Raw genomic sequence first — 27,086 nt, 5'->3', positions numbered from 1 at the left:
TGTACAGTGAATAGTAAATATAGAATACTTTTCAGGAAAAATAAACTGACTAACCTTGCCATCAGATGTAATGTGTTCTGAGAAAAGCTTCAGAGTTAAGTCTCTCATAGCTTCCGAATGTTTAGAAGCTGAAGAACAACAGATTATACAGCAGGTTAACATTTAAAAACAAACATGAGAAATTGTTGTCATTAATAATTGTGCTTTTTGGAGATTGGTGGAGGGGGATTGTGCTGGTGAGGGGAGCACTTCCCTTTGTCTTATTTATGCTAAATTTTTGCCTTTAGTTGATATTTCACCTTCAAAGTGCAGAAAACATGAGTAAATGCCCAGATACTATTCTGAACAGAATTTATTAGCAAACTGTTATACCATGTTGTCATAATTGCTCCAAAATTCAGCTGTTGCTTTGGAAATTCCCTTAGTTTATTTCAGATATAGAAATATCTGCTGCATACTTCCAGCATTTTCTGGTTTCACTTCAAATCCCCAGTATTTGCAGGTTTTATTTCTGTTTTTTACTATCCCTATATGTTTCTTTCCAGTTTTAGTCCACCTACTTCCTAAATAAAAGGATATCTTTGTGGTTCATTTACTTTGATCATCTCAGATGCTTTACATTAAGTTCCAATTTAATCTTTAGCCAATTCAAAACTTTGATTTCCCTATCCTAATTTGCACTAGGTCCTGTCTACCCAGTACCCCATGCTCACCAACTTACATTGGCTTCCAAACTGTTAACACTGCAATGTTAGAATTCTCCTCCTTGTTTACAAATTCTTATGTTGCCTCACTTCTCCTTATTCTTGTAACATCTGGCCTTCTGAATCACATGACTTGCTTCACTCTGGTGTGTCTTCAAATTGTAAAGGCATTAAACATTGGAGATTTAAAAGCACTTATTTCTTTTAAACACACATACACACCTTAAAACCCTTTTTGACAACATTCATGGACCTCATTGTACATTTCACTATGTTAATTAAATGCATTCTATAAATTCCAGTTGTTGTTGATAGGAGTTTCGCTGGAAATGTTCAACATCACTTGATCACTCATAGATAATAAAATGTGAGGTTGGATGAACACAGCAGGCCAAGCAGCATCTCAGGAGCACAAAAGCTGACGTTTCGGGCCTAGACCCTTCATCAGAGAGGGGGATGGGGTGAGGGTTCCGGAATAAATAGGGAGAGAGGGGGAGGCGGACCGAAGCTGGAGAGAAAAGAAGATCGGTGGAGAGAGTATGAGTGGGGAGGTAGGGAGGGGATAGGTCAGTCCAAGACGGACAGGTCAAGGAGGTGGGATGAGGTTAGTAGGTAGCTGGGGGTGCGGCTTGGGGTGGGAGGAAGGGATGGGTGAGAGGAGGAACAGGTTAGGGAGGCAGAGACAGGTTGGACTGGTTTTGGGATGCAGTGGGTGGAGGGGAAGAGCTGGGCTGGTTGTGTGGTGCAGTGGGGGGAGGCGACGAACTGGGCTGGTTTTGGGATGCGGTGGGGGAAGGGGAGATTTTGAAACTGGTGAAGTCCACATTGATACCATTAGGCTGCAGGGTTCCCAAGCGGAATATGAGTTGCCGTTCCTGCAACCTTCGGGTGGCATCATTGTGGCACTGCAGGAGGCCCATGATGGACATGTCATCTAAAGAATGGGAGGGGGAGTGGAAATGGTTTGCGACTGGGAGGTGCAGTTGTTTGTTGCGAACTGAGCGGAGGTGTTCTGCAAAGCGGTCCCCAAGCCTCCGCTTGGTTTCCCCAATGTAGAGGTAGCCACACCGGGTACAGTGGATGCAGTATACCACATTGGCAGATGTGCAGGTGAACCTCTGCTTAATGTGGAATGTCATCTTGGGGCCTGGGATAGCGGTGAGGGAGGAGGTGTGGGGGCAAGTGTAGCACTTCCTGCGGTTGCAGGGGAAGGTGCCAGGTTTGGTGGGGTTGGAGGGCAGTGTGGAGCGAACAAGGGAGTCACGGAGAGAGTTGTCTCTCTGGAAAGCAGACAGGGGTGGGGATGCAAAAATGTCTTGGGTGGTGGGTTCGGATTGTAGATGGCGGAAGTGTCGGAGGATGATGCGTTGTATCCGGAGGTTGGTGGGGTGGTGTGTGAGAACGAGGGGGATCCTCTTAGGGCGGTTGTGGCGGGGGCGGGGTGTGAGGGATGTGTTGCGGGAAATACGGGAGACGCGGTCAAGGGCATTCTCGATCACTGTGGGGGGAAAGTTGCGGTCCTTGAAGAACTTGGACATCTGGGATGTGCGGGAGTGGAATGTCTTATCGTGGGAGCAGATGCGGCGGAGGCGGAGGAATTGGGAATAGGGAATGGAATTTTTGCAGGAGGGTGGGTGGGAGGAGGTGTATTCTAGGTAGCTGTGGGAGTCGGTGGGCTTGAAATGGACATCAGTTACAAGCTGGTTGCCTGAGATGGAGACTGAGAGGTCCAGGAAGGTGAGGAATGTGCTGGAGATGGCCCAGGTGAACTGAAGGTTGGGGTGGAAGGTGTTGGTGAAGTGGATGAACTGTTCGAGCTCCTTTGGGGAGCAAGAGGCGGCGCCGATACAGTCATCAATGTAACGGAGGAAGAGGTGGGGTTTGGGGCCTGTGTAGGTGCGGAAGAGGGACTGTTCCACGTAACCTACACAGAGGCAGGCATAGCTGGGGCCCATGCGGGTGCCCATGGCCACCCCCTTAGTCTCTAGGAAGTGGGAGGAGTCAAAAGAGAAGTTGTTGAGGGTGAGGACGAGTTCGTTTTCTCCCCTTTGGTCCAGGAACTCCCTACCTACATCCGTGACACCACCCTCGCCCTCCACCTCCTCCAGGACTTTCAATTCCCTGGCCCCCAACACCTCATCTTCACCATGGACGTCCAGTCCCGAGACACCTGTATTGCGCATGGAGATGGCCTCAAGGCCCTCTGCTTCTTCCTGTCCCGCAGGCCCGACCAGTCCCCCTCCACCGACACCCTCATCCGCCTAGCCGACCTCGTCCTCACCCTCAACAACTTCTCTTTTGATTCCTCCCACTTCCTACAGACAAAGGGGGTGGCCATGGGCACCCGCATGGGCCCCAGCTATGCCTGCCTCTTTGTAGCTTACGTGGAACAGTCCCTCTTCCGCACCTACACAGGCCCCAAACCCCACCTCTTCCTCCGTTACATTGATGACTGTATCGGCGCCGCCTCTTGCTCCCCAGAGGAGCTTGAACAGTTCATCCACTTCACCAACACCTTCCACCCCAACCTTCAGTTCACCTGGGCCATCTCCAGCACATCCCTCACCTTCCTGGACCTCTCAGTCTCCATCTCAGGCAACCAGCTTGTAACTGATGTCCATTTCAAGCCCACCGATTCCCACAGCTACTTAGAATACACCTCCTCCCACCCACACTCCTGCAAAAATTCCATCCCCTATTCCCAATTCCTCTGCCTCCGCCGCATCTGCTCCCACGATGAGGCATTCCACTCCCGCACATCCCAGATGTCCAAGTTCTTCAAGGACCGCAACTTCCCCCCCACAGTGATCGAGAACGACTTTGACCGCGTCTCCCATATTTCCCGCAACACATCCCTCACACCCCGCCCCCGCCACAACCGCCCTAAGAGGATCCCCCTCGTTCTCACACACCACCCCACCAACCTCCGGACACAACGCATCATCCTCTGACACTTCCGCCATCTACAATCCGAACCCACCACCCAAGACATTTTTCCATCCCCATCCCTGTCTGCTTTCCAGAGAGACCACTCTCTCCGTGACTCCCTTGTTCGCTCCACTCTGCCCTCCAACCCCACCACACCTGGCACCTTCCCCTGCAACCGCAGGAAATGCTACACTTGCCCCCACACCTCCTGCCTCACCCCTATCCCAGGCCCCAAGATGACATTCCACATTAAGCAGAGGTTCACCTGCACATCTGCCAATGTGGTATACTGCATCCATTGTACCCGGTGTCGCTACCTCTACATTGGGGAAACCAAGCGGAGGCTTGGGGACCGCTTTGCAGAACACCTCCGCTCAGTTCGCAACAAACAACTGCACCTCCCAGTCGCAAACCATTTCCATTCCCCCTCCCATTCTTTAGATGACATGTCCATCATGGGCCTCCTGCACTGCCACAATGATGCCACCCGAAGGTTGCAGGAACAGCAACTCATATTCCGCCTGGGAACCCTGCAGCCTAATGGTATCAATGTGGACTTCACCAGTTTCAAAATCTCCCCTTCCCCCACCGCATCCCAAAACCAGCCCAGTTCGTCCCCTCCCCCCACTGCACCACACAACCAGCCCAGCTCTTCCCCTCCACCCACTGCATCCCAAAACCAGTCCAACCTGTCTCTGCCTCCCTAACCTGTTCCTCCTCTCACCCATCCCTTCCTCCCACCCCAATCTACCTACTAACCTCATCCCACCTCCTTGACCTGTCCGTCTTCCCTGGACTGACCTATCCCCTCCCTACCTCCCCACCTATACTCTCCTCTCCACCTATCTTCTTTTCTCTCCATCTTCGGTCCGCCTCCCCCTCTCTCCCTATTTATTCCAGAACCCTCACCCCATCCCCCTCTCTGATGAAGGGTCTAGGCCCGAAACGTCAGCTTTTGTGCTCCTGAGATGCTGCTTGGCCTGCTGTGTTCATCCAGCCTCACATTTTATCATCTTGGAATTCTCCAGCATCTGCAGTTCCCATTATCTCTCACTTGATCACTCTTCATTTCTTTGGTGGCTTTATTGGCAAATTGTCATGTTCTGCAACTTTGTGGTAATCTACATTAGTAAGGGAAGCTTCTGATTCATTGTAAGGGTTGAAAATATCAGAAGGTCTAGAAGGTGTTATAAAGTGCAGGGAATTATTCAAAATAGAATTTAGAAGAGCGATGAGGGGCATGAGAAAACACTTAAAAAAGTGAATAAAAGGATCTGATGGTTTGGGTTTTTTACTGGCCTTGTTAATCTGTGGAGTAGTTTGTAGTTACTGCTATAACTTTCCTTTGACATTTTTGTGTTTTTCAATCCAGTCTACATCCACATCTTCCAACTAATAAGTGACATTCTCAAACTTCCCAGCAGATGGTACACTCTCACTATGTGTGCTGAACTTCACTTGCCAATTATTTTCCCATTCTGCAAGTTTATTAATGTGCTCCTGTAATTGGCCTCTCAGTCCTGAAATATCCCTTCCCCCAACATCATTCTCAAAGTTAGAAAATTGGATAGGGATGGTCGCAACATTTAAGCAAACGTATTGGAAATATGCATGCAGTGGTTGACAGTAAGGCTTCTTAGATGGAAGTTAAAATTATTATTACTTTGATATTAAAATCATTTGAGTGTGGAAAGAGATACCAAATGTACTACTAACACAAACCAATACATCTTAAATGTTATCTATCACAATTGTGAAACTCTTGCTAATCAACCTTGCAGGCATTACTTACCAGAAACTGCATCATATTCTGCTGTAGATCCAGTGTTTAATGATGCAGTAAAATCATGCTCTATCAATCTGTACAGAGTGTCGCTGTCTTCAAATTCTTTTGCACTCAAAGGATTTAAAAACTTCTTGGCCATCAAATCTTTTGCTATGTCAATTGCTGCAGGCTTTTCTATGTTAAGTGAAGAAACATCAGTAAAAGGTACAAAGTATTCATTGTAGAATGCTTAATAATCCAAACACATAACAGATTCAAATGTAATATTAGTATTTTTGCTTAAAAAATTATCACATTGGTTTTCCCTACCACTCTTCTGCATATAAATATTGATGGCTTTATGAATATTGATTGCTTTTCTTCTCCCAGTCCTTCACCCTTCCCCTCTGCTATGGGAAGAAAAGAGATTACCTTTATCTGTTTGTTCTTGAAATAAAAACTTTGATCCTGAAATTTCCAAGGAATGGAATTCAGCAATACAGAGATTAGGTAGGAACGAGGAACTGAAGCAGAATATCAACCATGATCATATTGAATTTTGAAGCACGTTCAAGTGGCCATTTGGCTGACCCAACTTCTCATGCTCTTTCTTCTAAAACCATCTCCTTTCCTTTTTACCCCACCTAGAAATTTGTAATTGGAGGGTTCCTCGAGAATCCAGCACATATGTCACTTGCAGTAACTAAAGACATACTATAATTAATAGCTTAGCATTGACATCTTTACGCTCTTTTTCTATTTTTTAAATTCATTCACAGGATGAAGGCATTGCTGGCTAGGCCAGTACTTATTGCCCATCCCTAACTGCCCAGAATTAAGAGTCAATCACATAGCTGTGGGTCTGGAGTCGCATGTAGGCCAGACCAGGTGAAGGTGGCAGTTTCCTTCGCTGAAGGACATTAGTGAACAAGATAGGTTGTTCTGACAATCGCCAATGGATTTTAACGTTGTGATTTGGATGCAGGGTCATCATTATATTTTTCATTTCAGATTTTTTTTTCACAATCTACTGTGGCTGGATTCAAACTCCAGAATATTTATTACCTGGGTCTCTGGACTAACAGTCCAGCGATAATACCACTAGACCACTGCCTCCCCTAAATTGTTCACTGATTGATACAGGGAACAGGAAACAAAATGCAGCTAAGGCAACAATCGTGTTGACCACGATCCTAATGAATGGCACAGCAGACTTGAGCAGCCAACTGGCCTACTCCTGCTGCTATTTCTTTTATTCTACGTTATGTAGAGCATTCTGCATTTGGAAATGGGTGTAATAGGAAATAGAACATTATTCTATAATGGTCACATACAATCAGAATAAAGCATTCCATTATATATATAGTTCAATGTTAAATGCAGCATTAAAGGTTCCTCTGCTCTGTCCCACCTTAAAGGCACATAATGTTTCAGTTTAATTTGCTTCAAAACATAGTCTCAGATATGAAGTAATGAAGTGCTAAATCTATCAGTTTTCCATTTCAGTCATTCAAAATGGTCATTCCATTCATAAAACGTCATGAATCAAACCACCAGCAATCAGTTTGTGCTTAAAATAACCAAGTGTTTTTGCGTAAAAATCTGGATGAGGCACTTCTTGGTAACGTGTTAAGATTAAGTAATTGAACAAGAAAAGATTTGCCTAACACTGCAGACTGAATTGTATTCAAACTTTGACTACTTTTGCTTTACCAGCACATTGAAAAATAATTTTTGTTTTTGATATCTTTTCAGTGCTGTTTCCTTTATGGAAGCACAAATGAAGAAGATCACCTTGATTCTCAATGGATCTGTTAAAACATACATACAGCTATGTTCTGGGATTCTTGCAAATAAACGGCACGGTGGCTCAGTGGTTAGCACTGCAGCCTCACAGCGCCAGGGACCCGGGTTCGATTCCCACCTCGGGCCACTGTCTGTGTGGAGTTTGCACATTCTCCCTGTGTCTGCGTGGGTTTTCTCCGGGTGCTCCGGTTTCCTCCCACAGTCCAAAGATGTGCAGGCTAGGTAGATTGACCATGCTAAATTGCCCGTAGTGTTCAGGGGCGTGTGGATTATAGGGGGATGGGTCCGGGTGGGATGCTTCAAGGGCCAGTGTGGACTTGTTGGGCTGAAGGGCCTGTTTCCACACTGTAGGAAATCTAAAAAATACCAAGTACTGCAAATTGAAATGTTGTGTTAGAAAAGTCAGACTTTGTCTCTCTTTACCCTTCCACCACCAGCCCTTAATCTGCCACCTTGTCATCTCAGTATTCACATGCAAGAGAGATGATCCACACTTTATCCATTACCAATGTTGGCTTGCACACCTCCACACGTAGTTCTGCTATAATGTGTGTTTCTTTAACGTGATTGATCAATACTGGAGATAACGAGGTGTAGAGCTGGATGAACACAGCAAGCCAAGCAGCATCAGAGGAGCAGTGAAGTTGACGTCTTGGGTCTGGACCCTTCTTCAGAAATCCTCAGAAATGAATAGTGGATGCTGTTTGGATTACACAAAGTTTCTGCTGTTGAGGTACAGCAATTTTTTGTGGGATTTCTCTATAATGTGATTTCCTATGGATTTTTCGAAAGCACAATTTTCTATACCATGATGTCATGAAAGAATGCAACTATCGCGTTGTAGAAGAATTACCTGTATACATTTATTTCAGTGGCATGACTTTACAGGTGGTGGAGATTCTTGCTCTTTGCAGCGGAAGAATTGCTGAAAAACCCAAATTGTTCTGGGGAGGGAAGCTGCCACACAAATATTAAATGATCTGAGGAGTGCTAATTGGCTTGAGATGTGTCTTCTGCCTCATCAGGGAGAAACTCCCATGTCTGAGAGATGTGGACCAATGTAATGGGGGCAGCTCTCTCCTCTCCTGCCCCCACCCTCTTCCTGCTGCATGGTTAATGCTGGTACTGGATGCAGTCCTCAAAGAGGAACAGCCAGGAGCAGAATGACAGGTAAAGTGAGGGGATGAACAGGAGATGTCCTCATGGGGTCCAAGATAATAGGCCCCAAGGACTGGGAGAGGAGTCACAGGGTGCACAGAGTGAGGGAGTGGAAGGAAATCTCTGATCACAGCAGGGGATCTATGAAGGAGACTTTTCCCCTGCTCTTCCCACCACTCCCCCATTCCCACCTGGAGGCCCAATCAAGTTTATCTATCACACACACACACACTCCCACCTCCTGGAAAAAAATAGCCAGACGAGGAAGTAATGTGCCCATTATTTTGTCACTTGATGGCCTCAATTGGCATAAGGGTGTATGAGGCTTCACCTGCAGCCTATTATAAAGCAGCCAGATTGGGTGTGGCTGGGTAGATGGCAGGATTATCCCAGCATGGCCCCTTCCCAATGTGGCTCTTCTTACTGTCCAACATGCTGCCCCCTCACATGCCATACTCCCATTATATGAGGAGGGATTTTCACATTCTGAACATTATCAGCCAACTTCGCTGTTGAAAGTAGCCTGTTTCCCCCATCTAACTCCCTGTAAGTATCAGATTCATACTTCAGTTTCTGTCTCATGCCACCTGAAACTGGTGCTGTAAACAATGGAAGGTTACATTAGGCAATTGGAAAATCACAAGGCAATTTTTTTTCTGAAAGTGCTGCGTCATGCTGCTGTCTGGAACAAGTTCAACATGCTGTTGAACTGAACAAAGTGGAGACGTGGAAACAGCACTTTGCTGCCTTTTCTAATAAAAACAAAAACCCACAGTTTAAAACAAAAATTTACTCCTGTAAAAATTGTACATGTAAAGTGTGGATAAAAAAACTTCTACATTTTGATTAATTAATGGTGGCATCTGAGCTCCTGTGACTTGTGACTTGAAGAAACTTCTGAGAATTTTTAAATGTTATCATTGCACAATATCAAACCTCTAAGGTTTAGGAGTAGATCCGTAGCTTGGGTTGTGGGTGTTTAGGTTGGTTGGCTCGCCGAGCTGGTTTGTTGTTCCGCAGACGTTTCATTACCGTGCTTGGTAACATCCTCAGTGAAGCCTCTGATGAAACATCGGTATGTTTTCCTGCTTGGTTTTTAAACTCTGGGGTCCGTTGCGATGGAGTGCCTCACTTTGGGGTTGAATTCAATGTATTTATTAATAGCATGCTTTGTTGATGCCATGCTTCCAGGAATGCTCGTGCTTGTCTCTGCCTATCCTGTCCCAGGATCTTGGTGTTGTCCCAGTTGAAGTCATGGTTCTCCTTGTCCATGTGGATTGAGATGAGTGAGTATTGGTTGTGTCAATGTAGTGTTTCTCGCCGTCTCTGCAGGGGATCTTGTAGATGACATTGGCAGGGAGTGGGTCTTTAGTTCGGGTGAGCACTTGTCATACGGTTCATGTGGGTTTGTGTGCCACTCTGATGCCCAGCAGTCGTAGACGTCTTGTGGTGAGTTCTGACGTGTTCCTGATGTAGGGTAGTGTGATGAGTGTGTCAGGGCATGTGGAATATTTCTGATGCTGTGTCTGTAGGCATCTCCCAACCCAGTTCTTTGGATATCCATTATCCTTGAACACTTGGAAGAGGTATTCCTCCTCCTCTTGGTGGAGTTCCATGTTGCTGCAGTGTGTTTAAAAACTAGGTGGGAAAACACACCAATGCTTCATCAGAGGCTGCACTGAGGATGTTACAAGTATGGTGACGAAACATATGCGGAACAACAAACCTGCTTGGCGAGCCAACCAACCTCAACATCAAACCTCTGTACGCTACTGAGAGATGGGACATGCTTGCTTGAATGATTTTTCAAATCATGATGTGTGCGAGGAGCTTCACCTAGCAGACTCACCAAGGTTTTTGATTTCCATCAGCCAGTTGATTAATTTCTTCCCAGTGAAGGTGTTTTGATGCATTTTCAGACAAGACCAGTGATTGCCAATAATACCACTTTCCTTAAATTCCAAGACCAGGTCGGCATATTCATCTCTTTTGCTTTTCAATTCTGTAAAAGAAGTAAAATACACTTACATTTTCAAATACAGATGCATTAAAATCACTTTAATAGTATCTACTTCCCAACATTGCATTCTTATATTTGTTTTCTTTCTATAAAATGCCATCTGGAACAAACAAGACATTCGGGAACTGATTTGGGGCAGCACAATGGCTCAGTGATTAGCACTGTAGCCTCAAAGTGCTAGGGTCCTATTTGTGTGGAGTTTGCACGTTCTCCCCATGTCTGCGTGTTTCCTCTGGGTGCTTTGGTATCCTTCCACGTCCAAAGATGTGTGGGTTAGGTGCACTGGCAATGCTAAATTGCCTATAGTGTCCAGGGACGTGCAGGCTAGGTCGATTAGCTATGGGAAATGCAGGGTTACAGGGACAGGGTAGGGGCCTGGATCTGGTTGGGCTACTGTTCAGAGGGCTGGTGTGGACTAGATGGGCCGAATGGGCTCCTGCTCTGTAGGAGTTCTATGATTCTATCAATCTGACTTATGTGCCATTATAAAGTGAAACAATGCAGCAAAACTGAATTATCAAGGGCAAATTAAGCTCAATAATTAATGTTTTTCCCTGTCAATTACATTTCTGTTTCAGGGAATGTCTAAGTCCATTTCACTGACAAAACTTTGCATCAAAGCCAAAGTTGTTTTCTATCCCTGGCCAACTACTCTTAATCATGTACACGGCTGTCCCTAATCAAGACAGCTCTCTGCTTCTTCCTCGAAAAGAGGCATGAACAGACCCCATTTGGCACAACTTCCTCAGTCCTGAAGAAGGGTAATACCCGAAACTGCTGTTGACTGCTGCATTCCTTCACATGCTGCCTCGCCTGCTGTGTTCTTCCAGCCTCCTGTTTGTCTACCTTGGATTCCAGCATTTGCCGTTTTTTTTGTCTCCCTTTCACTGAATTTGTTCTTCCTTTGAAAACTTCCACAAAATCTAAACAGCATAATTATTCCATCAAATCAAGTAAATTTATCACTCAAATTGTGATGAAATCCATTTCCAGCATTCTGCAAGAATGTAACCTTCCATGTACATTCAGTTCCAAGGGAGCTCCATTTGACTGTTTCAAAGCATTAATGACATGCAATTCTGGCCAGCATTGGGGAAGGTTTAGGAATAACCGAAGAAGAGTTCAAATGATACAGATAATTGCAGAAAGACAAACATAGAACTGATGTCGGGAAAGATGCAATTCACTACAATTCTGAGAAGGCAATCAAACTACTCATGATTCTGTGTAGAAGAATTGATAAGCAATCAACAGCAATTGAATAGCTCCCCCTCCCATTCTTTAGATGGCATGTCCATCATGGGCCTCCTGCAGTGCCACAATGATGCCACCCGAAGGTTGCAGGAACAGCAACTCATATTCTGCTTGGGAACCCTGCAGCCCAATGGTATCAATGTGGATGTCACCAGCTTCAAAATCTCCCCTTCCCCCACTGTATCCCAAAACCAGCCCAGTTCGTCCCCTCCCCCCACTGCATCACACAACCAGCCCAGCTCATCCCCTCCTCCCATTGCATTCGAAAACCAGCCCAAACTGTCTCTGCTTCCCTAACCTGTTCTTCCTCTCACCCATCCCTTCCTCCCACCCAGAGCCGCACCTCCATTTCCTACCTACTAACCTCATCCCACCTCCTTGACCTGTCTGACTTCCCTGGACTGACCTATCCCCTCCCTACCTCCCCACCTATACGCTACTCTCCACCTATCTTCTTTTCTCTCCATCTTCGGTCCGCCTCCCCCTCTCTCCCTATTTATTCCAGAACCCTCACCCCAGCCCCCTCTCTGATGAAGGGTCTAGGCCCGAAACGTCAGCTTTTGTGCTCCTGAGATGCTGCTTGACCTGCTGTGTTCATCCAGCTCCACACTTTATTATCTTGGATTCTCCAGCATCTGCAGTTCCATTATCACTCACACAGCAATTGAATAACTTTCTGTTAGACCCCAGGTAGCTGTATAAGAACTACCAGGCAGCTAAGTGTTGGAGTCAGGGCTCAGGAATTAAAATAGGTGGAAGGTCACTGGTTCTGTGTTGAGGGAAGAGGTTAGGGGCTTAAGAGAAGCTTATGAGCATTAATAGTTCAGCTGAGACAGTGGGGTGAAAAAGCTCACATATAGTATTCGTTTGGTGCAAATGAACAAGTGTGGAGATCAGGGAAAAAAATTTCTCCAAGTCAAAGCTGTGGCTATGCGTACATCAATGTGTCTCTTTGTGGGACACGTGGAATTGTTCCAACCCTGCTTGGGCTGCCCCCAACACGTAAATCTTCTCCCGGTACATTAATAATAACATTGCTACTGCTTTTTGCATGTGTCCAGAATTGGAAAGATTCATTGATTTTACTCCCATTTTCCATCCGTGTCTCACCTTCACTTTACTTGAATTCACTGTTTCCATTTCTGGAGATAGGCTATCCATCAATATCTGTTACAAATGCACAACTCCTTAACCACACCCTGCCACCTACCCATCGCGGACAGGGCAGTCGGCCGTGTCTGATCTGTTAGTTACACTCCTGCCCTCAACCCTTCTTCCCACACCTCCCTGACCAGCGATAGGCCTCCCCTGTCCTCACTTTCCATCCACCACTCAGTGCATTTTAAGAGGATCATCCTTTGCCATTACTGCCACCTCCAGAAGGATATCCTTAGCAAACATACCTTTCTCTCTCCTCCAATATCAGCATTCCGTCAGCACTGTTCCCTACACAACATTCTGGTCCACTCTGCTATCAGTCTTAACACTGAATAGGAATTGCCATGATGGCGTGAGGCAATCTCAGAAGTTAATACTTGCCCTTTCACCTCCTCCTTCCTCATGCTGTCTTTGAACTATCTGAGACATCCTCTTGCTCCAGTATTGCAGTTATACCCCTTAATCAGACTACTTCCCCATATTCCTTTCTTTTCTATCTTTCCTGAATAAATTATACCCAGAAATATTTAAACCTAGCCTTGTGCTTTCTTGAGCCAGATCTCTTCTGTTGCCACATCATATTTTGACATGGCAATCTGCACCTGTAACTCCCCAGCCTTATTTATTGTACACCATGCATCACATACATGCACGGCTACTCTGTTTTTGATTTGATATTTTTCTCCCTTTCTCCAACTTCATCTGTTAACTTATTAAACTCCATGCTAGTGACAGCTGTATTCCTCAGCATTTTTCAAGCCCTGGTAAATCTGAGACAAAGTTTTTATTAAGCAAAGGCATTAAGGAGTATGGACCAAAGACAGGTATGTGGAGTTGTGCTACTGATCAGCCATGATCTTACTGAACGCTGGAACAGGCTCGTAGTGCTGAATGGCTTACTCCTGTTCTTACATTCCTCTACCATTCTCCCTTGGTTCCCAGATCCCTGCCAAATCAGATTGAAACCCTCCCAAAAGCATTAGCAAAACTGCAAGAACCTTTGTCTCAGCTTTGTTCAGGTGCAACTTGTCTGTCTTCAACAGGCGTCCATCTTCCCAACGGCCAGTGCCAATATGCCAGGAATCTAAAATCCTCAATTTGACACCAATTTTTCCAGACACAAATTCACCTGCCTCATCCTGCAATTTCTGTACTCACTTGCATATGGCACTGGGAGTAATCCAGAGATTAAAACTTTGTGATCTACTTTCTAACTTTCTACATACCTCCCTAAATTCTGATTGTAGAATCACATGCCCTTCCTACCAATGTCATTGGTACTGAATTGGACCACAAGGATTCCCCACTTTCATGGTTAACAGGGACCTTTCCATATGCGACCCATCTCTTGCACTTCTGTCCTCAGAACTCCTCTTTCCTCCCACTACAATGATGGTGCCCATTTGGTCCCCACTTACCACCTACCAGCCTCCGCATCCAAAAGATGGTCAGCTATAATTGTATCAGAGATAATGGGAACTGCAGATGCTGGAGAATCCAAGATAATAAAGTGTGGAGCTGGATGAACACAGCAGGTCAAGCAGCATCTCAGGAGCACAAAAGCTGATGTTTCGGGCCTAGACCCTTCATCAGAGAGGGGGATGGGGTGACGGTTCTGGAATAAATAGGGAGAGAGGGGGAGGCGGACCGAAGATGGAGAGAAAAGAAGATAGGTGGAGAGGAGAGTATAGGTGGGGAAGTAGGGAGGGGATAGGTCAGTCCAGGGAAGACGGACAGGTCAAGGAGGTGGGATGAGGTTAGTAGGTAGGAAATGGAGGTGCGGCTTGGGGTGGGAGGAAGGGATGGGTGAGAGGAAGAACAGGTTAGGGAGGCAGAGACAGGTTGGACTGGTTTTGGGATGCAGTGGGGGGAGGGGAAGAGCTGGGCTGGTTGTGTGATGCAGTGGGGGGAGGGGTCGAGCTGGGCTGGTTTTGGGATGCGGTGGGGGAAGGGGAGATTTTGAAGCTGGTGAAGTCCACATTGATACCATTGGACTGCAGGGTTCCCAAGCGGAATATGAGTTGCTGTTCCTGCAACCTTCGGGTGGCATCATTGTGGCACTGCAGGAGGCCCATGATGGACATGTCATGTAAAGAATGGGAGGGGGAGTTGAAATGGTTCGCGACTGGGAGGTGTAGTTGTTTGTTGCGAACCGAGTGGAGGTGTTCTGCAAAGCGGTCCCCAAGCCTCCGCTTGGTTTCCCCAATGTACAGGAAGCCACACCGGGTACAATGGATGCAGTATACCACATTGGCAAATGTGCAGGTGAACCTCTGCTTAATATGGAAAGTCATCTTGGGGCCTGGGATAGCGGTGAGGGAGGAGGTGTGGGGGCAAGTGTAGCACTTCCTGCGGTTGCAGGGGAAGGTGCCGGGTGTGGTGGGGTTGGAGGGCAGTGTGGAGCGAACAAGGGAGTCACGGAGAGAGTGATCTCTTCGGAAAGCGGACAAGGGTGGGGATGGAAAAATGTCTTGGGTTTTTTCACCTCCAATTGGATCCTGTGACCAAACACATATACCCCTCCTATTCCTTGTCAGCATTCGTTGGGACCATTCCCTCCAGGACTTTCAGCAGCACACTTCCTCCATTCCCAACATCCTCTCACACTCCCATGCCACTGTCCTATGCAATCTCAGAAAGTATAATAACTGTCGTTTACTTTCTCCCTCCTCACTATCCAAGGCACCTGTCATACCCTCCATTTGAAGCAGCGATTTACATGCACTTCATTCAAACTAGTCTTGTTGACAATGTGGTCTCCTCTACACTAGGGATGCGAAGCACAGGCTTAGTGATCACTTTGCTCAATTCGCAAAAATGACCCTGAGCTTTCAGTTGTGTGTCACTTCAACACACCTCCGTGTTTCCACACCAACATTTCTGTCGCGAGCCTGCTGTAGTGTTCCAGCAATCCTCAGTACAAGCTTGAAGAACAACGTCTCATTTTCCACTTAGGAACCCTGTACCTCCTCGGGTTCAACATTGCATTCAACTTTTGAGCCTGATTCCATCTTTCCATGACTTTTTATCCACCCTACACCTGGTCATGTTAACACATGGTTTGTTTTTAGCACAGTCACCTAGTCCCATGTACTCCTAGGTCCATAATCACCTTATGTGAATGGCATTCAACACAGCTAACCCATTTTCTCATTCTTAGCTCTTATTACCACTTATTCAGTTTTCCTTCTCTTCTGCTATCCTTAATCTCCTTTCTTACCTACCCCTTTCATATCTCTCTCTCTCTCTCTGGGCTCCTTCTCCACCTATCCATTCACCTCTGCTGTTCACTCCCACTGTTCCCTTTCTCCCCCCACCATTCCTTTCCCTTCTCTCAGTGGACTGAAGAGCCTTTGTCTGCACTTATGAGCTCCAGGACTCTGTTTCAAGTTTTCCCAATGTTTAGTGCCTCATTCAGGTGGATCATTTTAATGTTGTTATTTAACAATACTATAATATTTTATAAATTGAGGCATCCTTCATTCAGTCTGGAATATTTCAGGATACATTGAATACTTTTCTGCTTTTAGTATTCAACTGAACGTAGACCGAATATAAAACAAAAGTTACACACAGCAGCCTGTCATATTTGGCTGGTGTACTCACCTTAATAGTTATATTTAATTATGCATGTTATTTACTTTTCTACTTACCTTCAGTTGCTTTTTTTACAGCAGTTTCTGGTTCAGGGATTGGTGGTGCATCAGGAGGTACTGGATTATTTTTAACTGTGTCAATCAGCCTGTCAAGTTCATCTTTTGACTGGTGAAAAAAGGAGCAATTTAGTTTCTTATTACTGTACTGCAGTAATCTGAAAAAGGTACATTGCAATGTTCATTTGTAGAACTGCTCATAGCTTTTAATCCAACAGAAAGCTGTTGAGACAGTTGTATAAACACAGATGTATTCCTAGAAGTGGCCATTCTTAAGATATTGCCATCAAACATTTCAAATTGTGATAATCGGTAGAAATCTTCTGTCCACAAGAAAACTTGCATTCTATTAGGTACCTTTAAAGCAAAACTTATTACCTTTGTACAGCCAACTTTCTAGTCATTTATTTTCCATTTCTCCATCTATTCCTTCCTTATTGAGACAATGACAGCATTAATTTAGTAATCAGTATGCTCCTGTAATAAGTTGGAACATGAAGGAGGAAGTAATTCAAGCATGTCAGAAAGGCCTGTGATAATCATGACAGATTTTAATGGAAGGACGGAATCAGGCCTAAAAGTTAGAGGGGCCTCATTTAATCAGCTGTTAGTGCACTCAAAGTTTTTTTTATTGGATATGCACCTAATTCTATTCATTGTTAGTTTTCATATTGTTGGGACACAGGTTATCTCCAAAGCTGTAATGAAGGGTCATCTAAAACATTAATTCTCCACAGATTCTAATTGAGTATTTCTAGCACTTGCTGTTTTTATTTAACTTATATTGCTTTGCTTTTCTGTGAAAATCACTGCACAGTGACAATCTCAGCTAGATTTCTAACTACAATTTATATTACTCCTTATTCACACCAGCATACTGGTTATTAAGTTAATGCAGCAAACACTGCGAACATTCAGGCAGCATAGGTGGAGAGAGAAACAAAAATGTTGTCTGGCCTGATGATTTGCACAGCTTTTTTTTTGTCTTACACAATAGTATATTGAACCAAGAAGGGCAGAGGCAAATGAACCTTAAAAGATTTCAAATATTTTGTAACGTCAGAACAGGTTGAACCAGTTGATTCAACAGAATGGATATCTGTTCTATCTGCTGATGCAGAAAGATGCAAAAAAGATTAAAACTTTCAACGCCTTAGGGACTATTCACAAACTACAATAGTTGGTAAACTGCTTTGCTTTCACATCAATGTTCCCATCTTTCAGTTTATAATTACATACTCTCAACACAGAACAAAATTATCCTTGACAATCTAATAAAGCTGCAACAGATGAGGTGAACCAGTTTGTACTTTGACATTTTAATTCAGAGATAGATCACAACACTTAATGGACTTTGAGGCACCTTTTAATTTTCGCAATATCCATTAACCCAGCACAGTCACTTTGGCAGTTTTCTTCTCTGATACTAACATTTTTGTCCTTGAATAAACAAATAAAAGTGCTAGTTACATTGACGCTTGAACAAACAAAATGGAAACATCCTATTCACTTATTGTATTACCATATGATTGTATGTTTATAAACAATTATACTTACCAAATTCATGAAATCATTGTTTCCACCAACATGGATGTTGTTAAAGAAGATTTGCGGTACAGTTAAGCGCCCAGTGAGATTGATAATCTGTTGATGCATCTCAGGACTTTCCTTTATATTGACTTCAACAAACGGGAGACCCAGATTATTCAAGTGAGCTTTGGCCCGTATGCAATGAAGACACCCTGTAATAGTGTAAACTGTAATCCTGCCTTCTAATTCCTGCAGGGCCACGGGCTCCTCCGTCTCCATTTCAGATTTGTTGTCTGAAGAATGTATTGCCAATCCGCATTTGTTTTTATCCTGCTGTGGACTTTTTTCACAGCTGCCTTGTGCAGTAAGTCATTAACTGTGGTGTATAAACACTGCTTTCCTTGGGTTCCTTCCTTTCCCTGTCCCCGGCAATGAATTCTCAATTTCTGAAATAAACAATGGTCATAAATGAGCTCAGATTACAGGGAAAAAATGTTTGTATTTAAGTGCTGCGTTTCACAGCCTCAGGTCATTTTAAAACACGTCACAAAAGTAAGTTACTTTTGAAGTGAGATCACCTATCTCACATTACCCTGGTACACTCAAGCACAGACAATTAAAAAAATGTTCACTCCCTAAACTCTGTTCTTACTTCCTATAACCACTGAACATTTTACCACTTTTAACACAGAAATAAAGTTTATCCCAAGTTGGTAAAATAGTAATATCATTCTCTAAAATAAAATGGGAATTGTAGACAATGTATAGAACATACTACAATAAATAAGTTGGGATTTCTACATATTTTGATGGTTATACATGTTGGTGCAGATCTTCCCACTGTATTGAGCTGATAGTGTGGGTTTGAATTTTAAGGTTTCCCAATGTTAATCGATTCAGGTGAAAAGTCAAAGAGTCCAGCAGAGATGCTGTTAAGCAAGCTGAGCAGACAAATGCATATATCTGAAGGTAGCTCAGTGGTTATGTTACTACATCACAAGTCAGATGTTATTACTGGACAAGTGAGATCCCAGGCTGAAACCTAACTGAATAGATCATATTTGATTTTGTTTGATTTCAACATTGACCTCTTGATGAAATGCAAGTACAACTGAAGTTTCTTAACAAACGAAATGAAGATAAAATAGAATAAAGCAATCTACTTATAACAAAATTCAAAGATTTTTAAACAGACTGTAAAAATATAATCCTATTAATCCTAAAACACTCCTTTATAAACAGTCCATTTATGTCTGGCTAAAGTACATTCACTTTCTTCCTCCAAATCATTAATATTTATTGTAAACAATCGTGGTCTCAGCACTGATCGCTGTGGGACCCCACTGTTTACTGGTCACAAACCTGAAAAAAAAACTCCTTGTCTTAACTTTCTGATGAGGGGTTTAGGCCCAAAACGTCAGCTTTTGTGCTCCTGAGATGCTGCTTGGCCTGCTGTGTTCATCCAGCTCCACACTTTGTTATCCCTGTCTTAGCTCACTGTTTCCTGCCCATTAGTCAATTCTCTATTAAGACCATAAGACATAGGAGTGGAAGTAAGGCAATTCGGCCCATCGAGTCCACTCCACCATTTAATCATGGCTGATGGGCATTTCACATCCACTTATCCGCACTCTCCCCGTAGACCTTAATTTCTTGATCTCGCAAGAAATTATCAATCTCTGCCTTGAAGACATTTAACATCCCGGTCTCCACTATGCTCCATGGCAATGAATTCCACAGGCCCACCACTCTCTAGCTGAAGAAATGTCTCCTCACTTTCATTCTAAATTGACCCCCTCTAATTGTAAGGCTATACCCATGGGTCCAAGTCTCCCCACCTAACAGAAACAACTTCCCAGCGACCACCCTTTCTAAGCCATGTTTATCAATATTCTTATCAATACACTACCTCCAACACCATGGCCTCTTATCTCATGCCTGTTGTGAGGTACAGTGTTGAATGCCTTCTGGAAGTCCAAATACAGTACATATTCTGATTCACCTCTATCCACTCTGGTTAAAATTTCCTCAAAAAACTCAAATAAATTAGTCGGACATGATTTCCCTACTACAAAACCATGCTGATTCTACTTGATTAGATTATGACTTTTCAAATGTGCTGTTATTCCTTACTTAATAAGTAATTCCAACATTTTTCCAATAACAAGATGTTACTCTAATCAGTTTGTAATTGCCCACATTTTGCTTTCCTCCCTTTTTGAATAGGGGTGACACATTGGATTCTGGAGAAATACCAGAAAAATGCCAAAGATTTTTAGAAAATTACAAGAAAGGATCCACTTTTTTAGGATCGTATGGTGCAAGGTATTATCGTGGACTGTTTACCCACCAGGAACAGGAGGGAGGCAAGTGTTACAAGATCAAAGTGGGTGGCCCAGCTGTTACTGTTGATGAATGTGGGGAAATGACCCAGCAGGGGCAGAGGGTACAGACAATTAGTGAAATCAGGGTCTTGTGGTGGGAGACAGTGAGTGAGGCAAGATATTGCAGCCATTAGTGACAGTGGCAGATCATGAGTTTTAGTAGGAGGTAGGTCAAGTGGCAGAGATCCAGTCAGTGTCAGGTACCAGAGAGAAGATGATTGGACTTATCCTGGAAGAATGGAGATCATTGAACTTCTTCCTACAGGGCTGAGCATTCCTCCAGATGGCTGAGACTCCTTTAATCGAGGTGGCAATCGCAGCCTAGGCTGCATGGTCTGGTGTCGTGGCCTTCACTGCTAGTCCTGGAGTAAGACGAAGTCCTATTTCTGCACTATACCACCCAGCAGGACCTCTAAGTCCCTTCCCTCAAAACATGCACTAATTTCCCTCTGTCTGCCACATCTCAGTCAGGAATCATGAAGGACAGCTCTGGACTGACAGTGTTTGTCTGGGTGTACAATGGGCTTACAAAGATACAGTGGGCACAAGGAATATCATTGTTATAGTGGATAGGTGCTAAGTGGCAAGATGTTCTGGAATGATGCATGATAAGATAGGGTAGGAATCGGATGGAGACATGCCACAGGGGCTTGCTAGGCAATTAATGAGCCGAGTTTGGTAAGATTCAGCAAAAAAGCTAGGCCTGAAGGCAAAAAAAAGTTCAAAACTTAGCCAAAAAAGATTCAACACAGTTGAACTGATCTATGTCTTAGCCCGACATACCAGTTCACTTCAGCTGGCTCACCTTTATAGCCACATAGTTGTCTTTATTTAAGTTGAAAAGATTCGTCTTAGAACCAAACTTCTCTTTTCCAAATTGAAAGTAAAATTCAATCATATTGTGGTTACATAATCTCTATCATTTCAGTATCATTTTGAGAGTTTATCTGACCCTAATTAAATTTGTTCATAGCATATTTAATTTATTTTTCTGTTTTTTTTCATTTTAGATTTCCTCTGCATTTTTAATTGACTACTTTCAGTCTCTTTTCTAAAGTCATCATATTCTCTTTCAGTCACATTTCTCTATTGTTTATAAACATTGTGAATGTCTTTTTCTTCAGATTTAATCTACTTTTAATTATAGATGCTATTTAACTAACAAGTGAACTCTATTGATTTCTTATTACTGCTGTTGATCTATTATGGCACTTTTTTTTATTTTCACTGTACCAGTGGAAGGTGGTGTCAACTGCCTCGCCCACCAGTGAGCCAACTGAGTCTCCTCCACGATAATTATCACTTAAGACCCTCACCTGACAGAACAAGCATTTAACTGATAGCGAGAAATGTCCACTCCAAGCATCTAGCTGTTGGTTTTCACTGGACAGGTTAATGGTGAGCAGGGGAAAGGATCCCTAGAGCCTGTTAGATACAATCCTCAAAAGGACAATCCTGTATCTCCAATCAAGACGTTCTACGCACTGTGCTAAGTGTCCGTATTAAGAATTAAACATATACAAATGCAATCATAATAACCAATTTTGGATAATTCATCATGTAGGTAATTGAGATAAGTGTTGAGATTTTAGCATAGATAACTGTGTACAAACTCGATGTTACAATTTGCAACAGTTTAAATGCTTTTTAAAATTACTTCTTAAAAAAAACTTACAGAGCCAACATGTTCCAGTAACTTAGTGGATTGGACCATTTAAGACCTGTAGAGAAGAACACACTGCAAATAAGACCTCTTCAAAATATCCAATATTTTTCTCCAAAATTTCTCTTCTTTCTGAAGACTTATGTAAGTCAATTTCAGCGGAATTAGTAGCGACTCAAGTAATGACTTGAAATGTGTTCTGAATGTCCTGCTTCATTTTGAGGAACAAAAAGAGAAATTCCACTAAATTCAGACAATATTCTTAGATTAAAGGACTCACACAATGGTTCTAAATTCCATTCAGAGCCAGCAAACCAGCTCATCAAGGTTACAGGCACTGTGATTGTTTTCAGATAATACTGTCTGGACAAGATAAACATGATTGGGGAGAACGTAATGGCACAATAGTTTATCTAGTAGCATAAACATTGCTAATTATTTAAGACTGCAAAGTTAAAGGGAAAAATAGTGAGTCAACAGGTTCAGCTTTCCCCTGACAGTGTTATCTCATTTAACATGACTGGCATAGAACAGTAGAGCACAGGAAAAGGCCATTTGGCTCACCATGTCCCAGCTGACCATGATGCCATTCTAAACTAATCCCATTCACTTGCACACAGCCCATATCCCTCTTCTCCCTGCCTGTTAATTTATTTGTCTAAATAACTCTTAAACATTGCTATCATTTACACTCCTACCACCTCCCTTGGCAGTGCCTTTCAGGCACATACAACCCTCTGTGTAAAAAAAAAAGTGCCTCACACATCTTTAAACTTTCTTTCTTTCACCATAAATCTATGTCCCCTAGTACATGCCATTTCCACCCTGGGAAAAAGACTGACTATCACTCTATCCATGCCTATCATAATTTTATTATCTTCTATCAGGTCACCCCTGGCCTCCAACTCTCCAGCAAAAACAATCCAAGTTTGATCAACATCTCCTTATAGTTAATTTACTCCAATCCAGGCAACATCCTGGTAAACCTCTTCTGCACCTTCTCCAAAGCCTCCACATCCTTTCTCTAATGTGACGGCCAAAACTGCACACAATACTCCAACTGTGGGCTGACTAAAGTTTTATACCACAACTTTTATACTCAATGCACTGACTAATGAAGCTTGCCAAATGCCTTCTTTATCACTTTATCCACTTCTGCTGCTGCTTTCAAGGAGCTATAGACTTGCACCCCAAGGTCCTGCTGTATCTTTGCTCCTAAGAATCCTGCCATTTACTGTATACTTTCCTCTTGTTTTTGACTTCCTAAAATTTGCATCACCTCTCACTTGTCTAGATTAAACTCCCATCTGCAATTTTCTGCCCAACTTTCCAACTGATTTATATCTTGCTGAATCCTTTAAAAACGTTCCTCAGTATTCACAGGTTCACCAATTCTTGTGTTATATGCAAACTTACTAATTTGACTATTGACATTTATATCCAAATCATTTATATAGATTTCAAACAAGAGATCTAACATTGATCCTTGTTGAACACTAATGATCATAGACAGCCAGTCAAAAAAACAGCTCTCCTCAACAATCTCTATGACCAAGCCAATTTTGTATCTAACTTACAAACTCACCATGGATTTCATGTGACTTAATCTTCTGGACCAGCATCCACTGAGGGACTTTGTCAAGAAAGACACCATCCACTGCCCTACCTTCATCAATCATCTTCATCACTTCCTAAAAACTTCAATCAAATTGGCGAGATTAGACTTCCCCCACACAAAACCACACTGACTACCCTTAATAAGTCATTTTTTTCCAAGTGCAAGTAAATCTCGTTCCTAAGAATTTTCTCCAATAATTTCCCTGCCCTGATGGAAGGCTCACCGATCTATGATTTCCTGGTTTATTCCTACTGCCCTTCTTACACAATGGAAGCACACTGGACATTCTCTAACCTTCTTAAACTTTTCATAACTGACTCTGAAAAATTGCTATAAAATGAGTGTCAACTTGTTTGGTCAAACACGCAAATAGAAAGATTAAAGAGTCTTTGCAAAATAAAATGTAAAAAAAATGGGGGCCTGAATATTTGCAGAGCACTGATTTCCAGCAGATCCCAATTTTACTGTTGGATTAGTAGGATAGGGTATGTCTTTCTCACACTACACACAAACACACACTAGAGAAACAAAACACTGCAGGTTCATTTACACTCAGTACAAACTGCCTGAATTTTCACTGTAGCAAGGGCCTTAATCCATTGTGTGGGAATCACAATTCTTAAGAGCAGACATTGATTGTTGTAATGATTATGCATAGAAAATGTTAAAATGCAAAGTTATTTAAATCTCCAACCCTTTAAAAAATTTTAAAAGCCTGCCTTTGATGATGACCTTATTGTAAGTATAATAGCTTTTTGCTGACATTTCCCAAAGGGCTATCATGTCATTGTTAATGCTTAACTGCTTTTCATTACATATAATTCAGAAGGTCAGGAGGAATGGGATACAGGGGAACTTAGCTGCTTGGATACAGAATTGGCTGGCCAACAGAAGACAGCGAGTGGTAGTAGAAGGAAAATATTCTGCCTGGAAGTCAGTGGTGAGTGGGGTTCCACAGGGCTCTGTCCTTGGGCCTCTACTGTTTGTAATTTTTATTAATGACTTGGACGAGGGAATTGAAGGATGGGTCAGCAAGTTTGCAGACGACACAAAGGTCGGAGGTGTCGTTGACAGTGTAGAGGGCTGTTGTAGGCTGCAGCGGGACATTGACAGGATGCAGAGATGGGCTGAGAGGTGGCAGATGGAGTTCAACCTGGATAAATGCGAGGTGATGCATTTTGGAAGGTCGAATTTGAAAGCTGAGTACAGGATTAAGGATAGGATTCTTGGCAGCGTGGAGGAACAGAGGGATCTTGGTGTGCAGATACATAGATCCCTTAAAATGGCCACCCAAGTGGACAGGGTTGTTAAGAAAGCATATGGTGTTTTGGCTTTCATTAAGAGGGGGATTGAGTTTAAGAGTCGTGAGATCTTGTTGCAGCTCTATAAAACTTTGGTTAGACCGCACTTGGAATACTGCGTCCAGTTCTGGGCGCCCTATTATAGGAAAGATGTGGATGCTTTGGAGAGGGTTCAGAGGAGGTTTACCAGGATGCTGCCTGGACTGGAGGGCTTATCTTATGAAGAGAGGTTGACTGAGCTCGGTCTCTTTTCATTGGAGAAAAGGAGGAGGAGAGGGGACCTAATTGAGGTATACAAGATAATGAGAGGCATAGATAGAGTTGATAGCCAGAGACTATTTCCCAGGGCTGAAATGGCTAGCACGAGGGGTCATAGTTTTAAGCTGGTTGGTGGAAAGTATAGAGGGGATGTCAGAGGCAGGTTCTTTACGCAGAGAGTTGTGAGAGCATGGAATGCGTTGCCAGCAGCAGTTGTGGAAGCAAGGTCATTGGGGTCATTTAAGAGACTGCTGGACATGCATATGGTCACAGAAATTTGAGGGTGCATCCATGAGGATCAATGGTCGGCACAACATTGTGGGCTGAAGGGCCTGTTCTGTGCTGTACTGTTCTATGTTCTATGTTCTATGTTCTATAATTATCTCAGTATAGCGTCCTAACTTCACAACTGCATTCAAAGAGGTTATTAAAGGATTTGCTATTACGGTATTATAGGTTATGAATACACGTCTGCTTATTCAGCCTTTGAGGATATTTTATAAAGTGTTGAGTGGGAGTAATCTTTACTCAGGTTAAGGTTACAGTCAGTAATCAAACCACTATTTTACTTTATTACATCGTGGCTCATGGCACATACTATGGTTTGCCATGGAGATTGTAAGAGCAAGATGTAGTGGTAGGGTAGCATGAGTTGGCATTAAGTTGGCATTTAGGTTATAATGGTGTGTGGGGTCATGATTTTGCATTAAGTTGACAAGGTGGCTATAAGGGTACATGAGGTAGCTGAAGGTTGACATGAGTTGAAATTAAGTTGCCATAGGATCTATCAGGGCCATGGGTGAATGTGGGGAAAGGGTTTGCATTAAATTGGCATGCAATCATGCAGGTAGCATATGGAGTGGGTGGACTGAGCAATAAATTTGATTAGGTGAGGGCTGAATGGCCTTATTTGCAACAAAACAACCGAGAGCATTTAAATGGTCCAAATTAGCATTAACCGGTTCCTATGACTCCCTGCCATCTGCATCTCAGGGTGAGCAAACACACCAACAGCTTCTTCCCTCATGGTGAAATGATGATGACTGCATTTGGGGGAAGTTTCTCCCAACCTGGGAAATTTTCCAAATCATACCACCCACCTTGGAAACACAAATCCAGGCCTTGGTCTTTCACAAATCAAACAGTGCTGGATTAAAGAAATTGTAAATCCAGGAGAAATCTGGGAAGTGTCCAAAACTGTATAGCAACACTTTCATTTATAAAATTGAAAACAGTAAAACACCAAGTCACACCTTGGGAACATTATCAAACAAAAAACCAAATAAAGCAATGCATGATGATTTTGACGAGAGATTCAGCAAATTTATTTGCTGATAATGTGTGTTCTCGTGGTACCGTCCTTGATGACTGCAAATAATATCATGAACTGGGACAAAACAGTTCAAAAAAGCTAAATGTTAGGGGTCAACAAGACTCAGACATAAAAGGTATGATTTCAATTGAACCATTTCTGTTGTGAACTTGAAGCAAAGTGCAAGATTAAACTAACAATGGTTGACTAATACAAGGTTTACAAATTTACTGACGGTTGTTCTTGCATCATCTTTAACTGATTTCCCAAAGTATTGCAATGCACTCATTACATTTCCTGTAACTGTTTCTCAGCTTGTCCCTCGTTTGCTCCCTCATTCTTTCTGTTAAACATTCAATCTGTTGGTTCTTTTCCACTTTCTTCCTTTTTTCTCTGATTTTCATAGGGAACATATGACCATGGGAAATAGGAGAAGTAGACAATTTGGCCATTCATGTCTGCTTCACTATGTGACTAGATCATGGCTGATCAATTTCGGTGATATTAATTTCCCTGCATTATCCCATACGCTTCAAAGTGCTTAACTTCTAGAAATCACATACTTTCTTGTTGA

General features: G+C 43.2%; 1 protein-coding gene across 7 annotated transcripts in view; it reads right to left on the bottom strand.

Annotated features, from left to right (window-relative positions):
• Positions 1–27,086, bottom strand: part of zgc:152951 (uncharacterized protein LOC569013 homolog) — a 57,724-nt gene that overhangs the window by 14,714 nt on the left and 15,924 nt on the right. For 5 of the 7 annotated variants that reach the window (XM_048540587.2, XM_059650215.1, XM_048540586.2 and 2 more), the window contains exons 2-7: positions 22,036–22,081; positions 18,004–18,422; positions 16,447–16,555; positions 10,211–10,363; positions 5,425–5,592; positions 55–128 (exon numbers count right to left, since the gene is read on the bottom strand). In XM_048540587.2, the coding sequence (XP_048396544.1) occupies positions 55–128; positions 5,425–5,592; positions 10,211–10,363; positions 16,447–16,555; positions 18,004–18,255 (756 nt within the window). In that variant the 5' untranslated portion in view covers positions 18,256–18,422; positions 22,036–22,081. The remainder of the gene's footprint in view (positions 1–54; positions 129–5,424; positions 5,593–10,210; positions 10,364–16,446; positions 16,556–18,003; positions 18,423–22,035; positions 22,082–27,086) is intronic. The other 2 variants (XM_048540591.2, XM_048540589.1) reach the window with 1 other exon arrangement.

The sequence above is a fragment of the Stegostoma tigrinum genome, chromosome 12, assembly GCF_030684315.1.
Source record: "Stegostoma tigrinum isolate sSteTig4 chromosome 12, sSteTig4.hap1, whole genome shotgun sequence".
Classification (NCBI taxonomy): Eukaryota; Metazoa; Chordata; class Chondrichthyes; order Orectolobiformes; family Stegostomatidae; genus Stegostoma; species Stegostoma tigrinum.
Note: the sequence above shows the minus strand (reverse complement) of the source record. Positions and strands in the feature narration are given on the sequence as shown.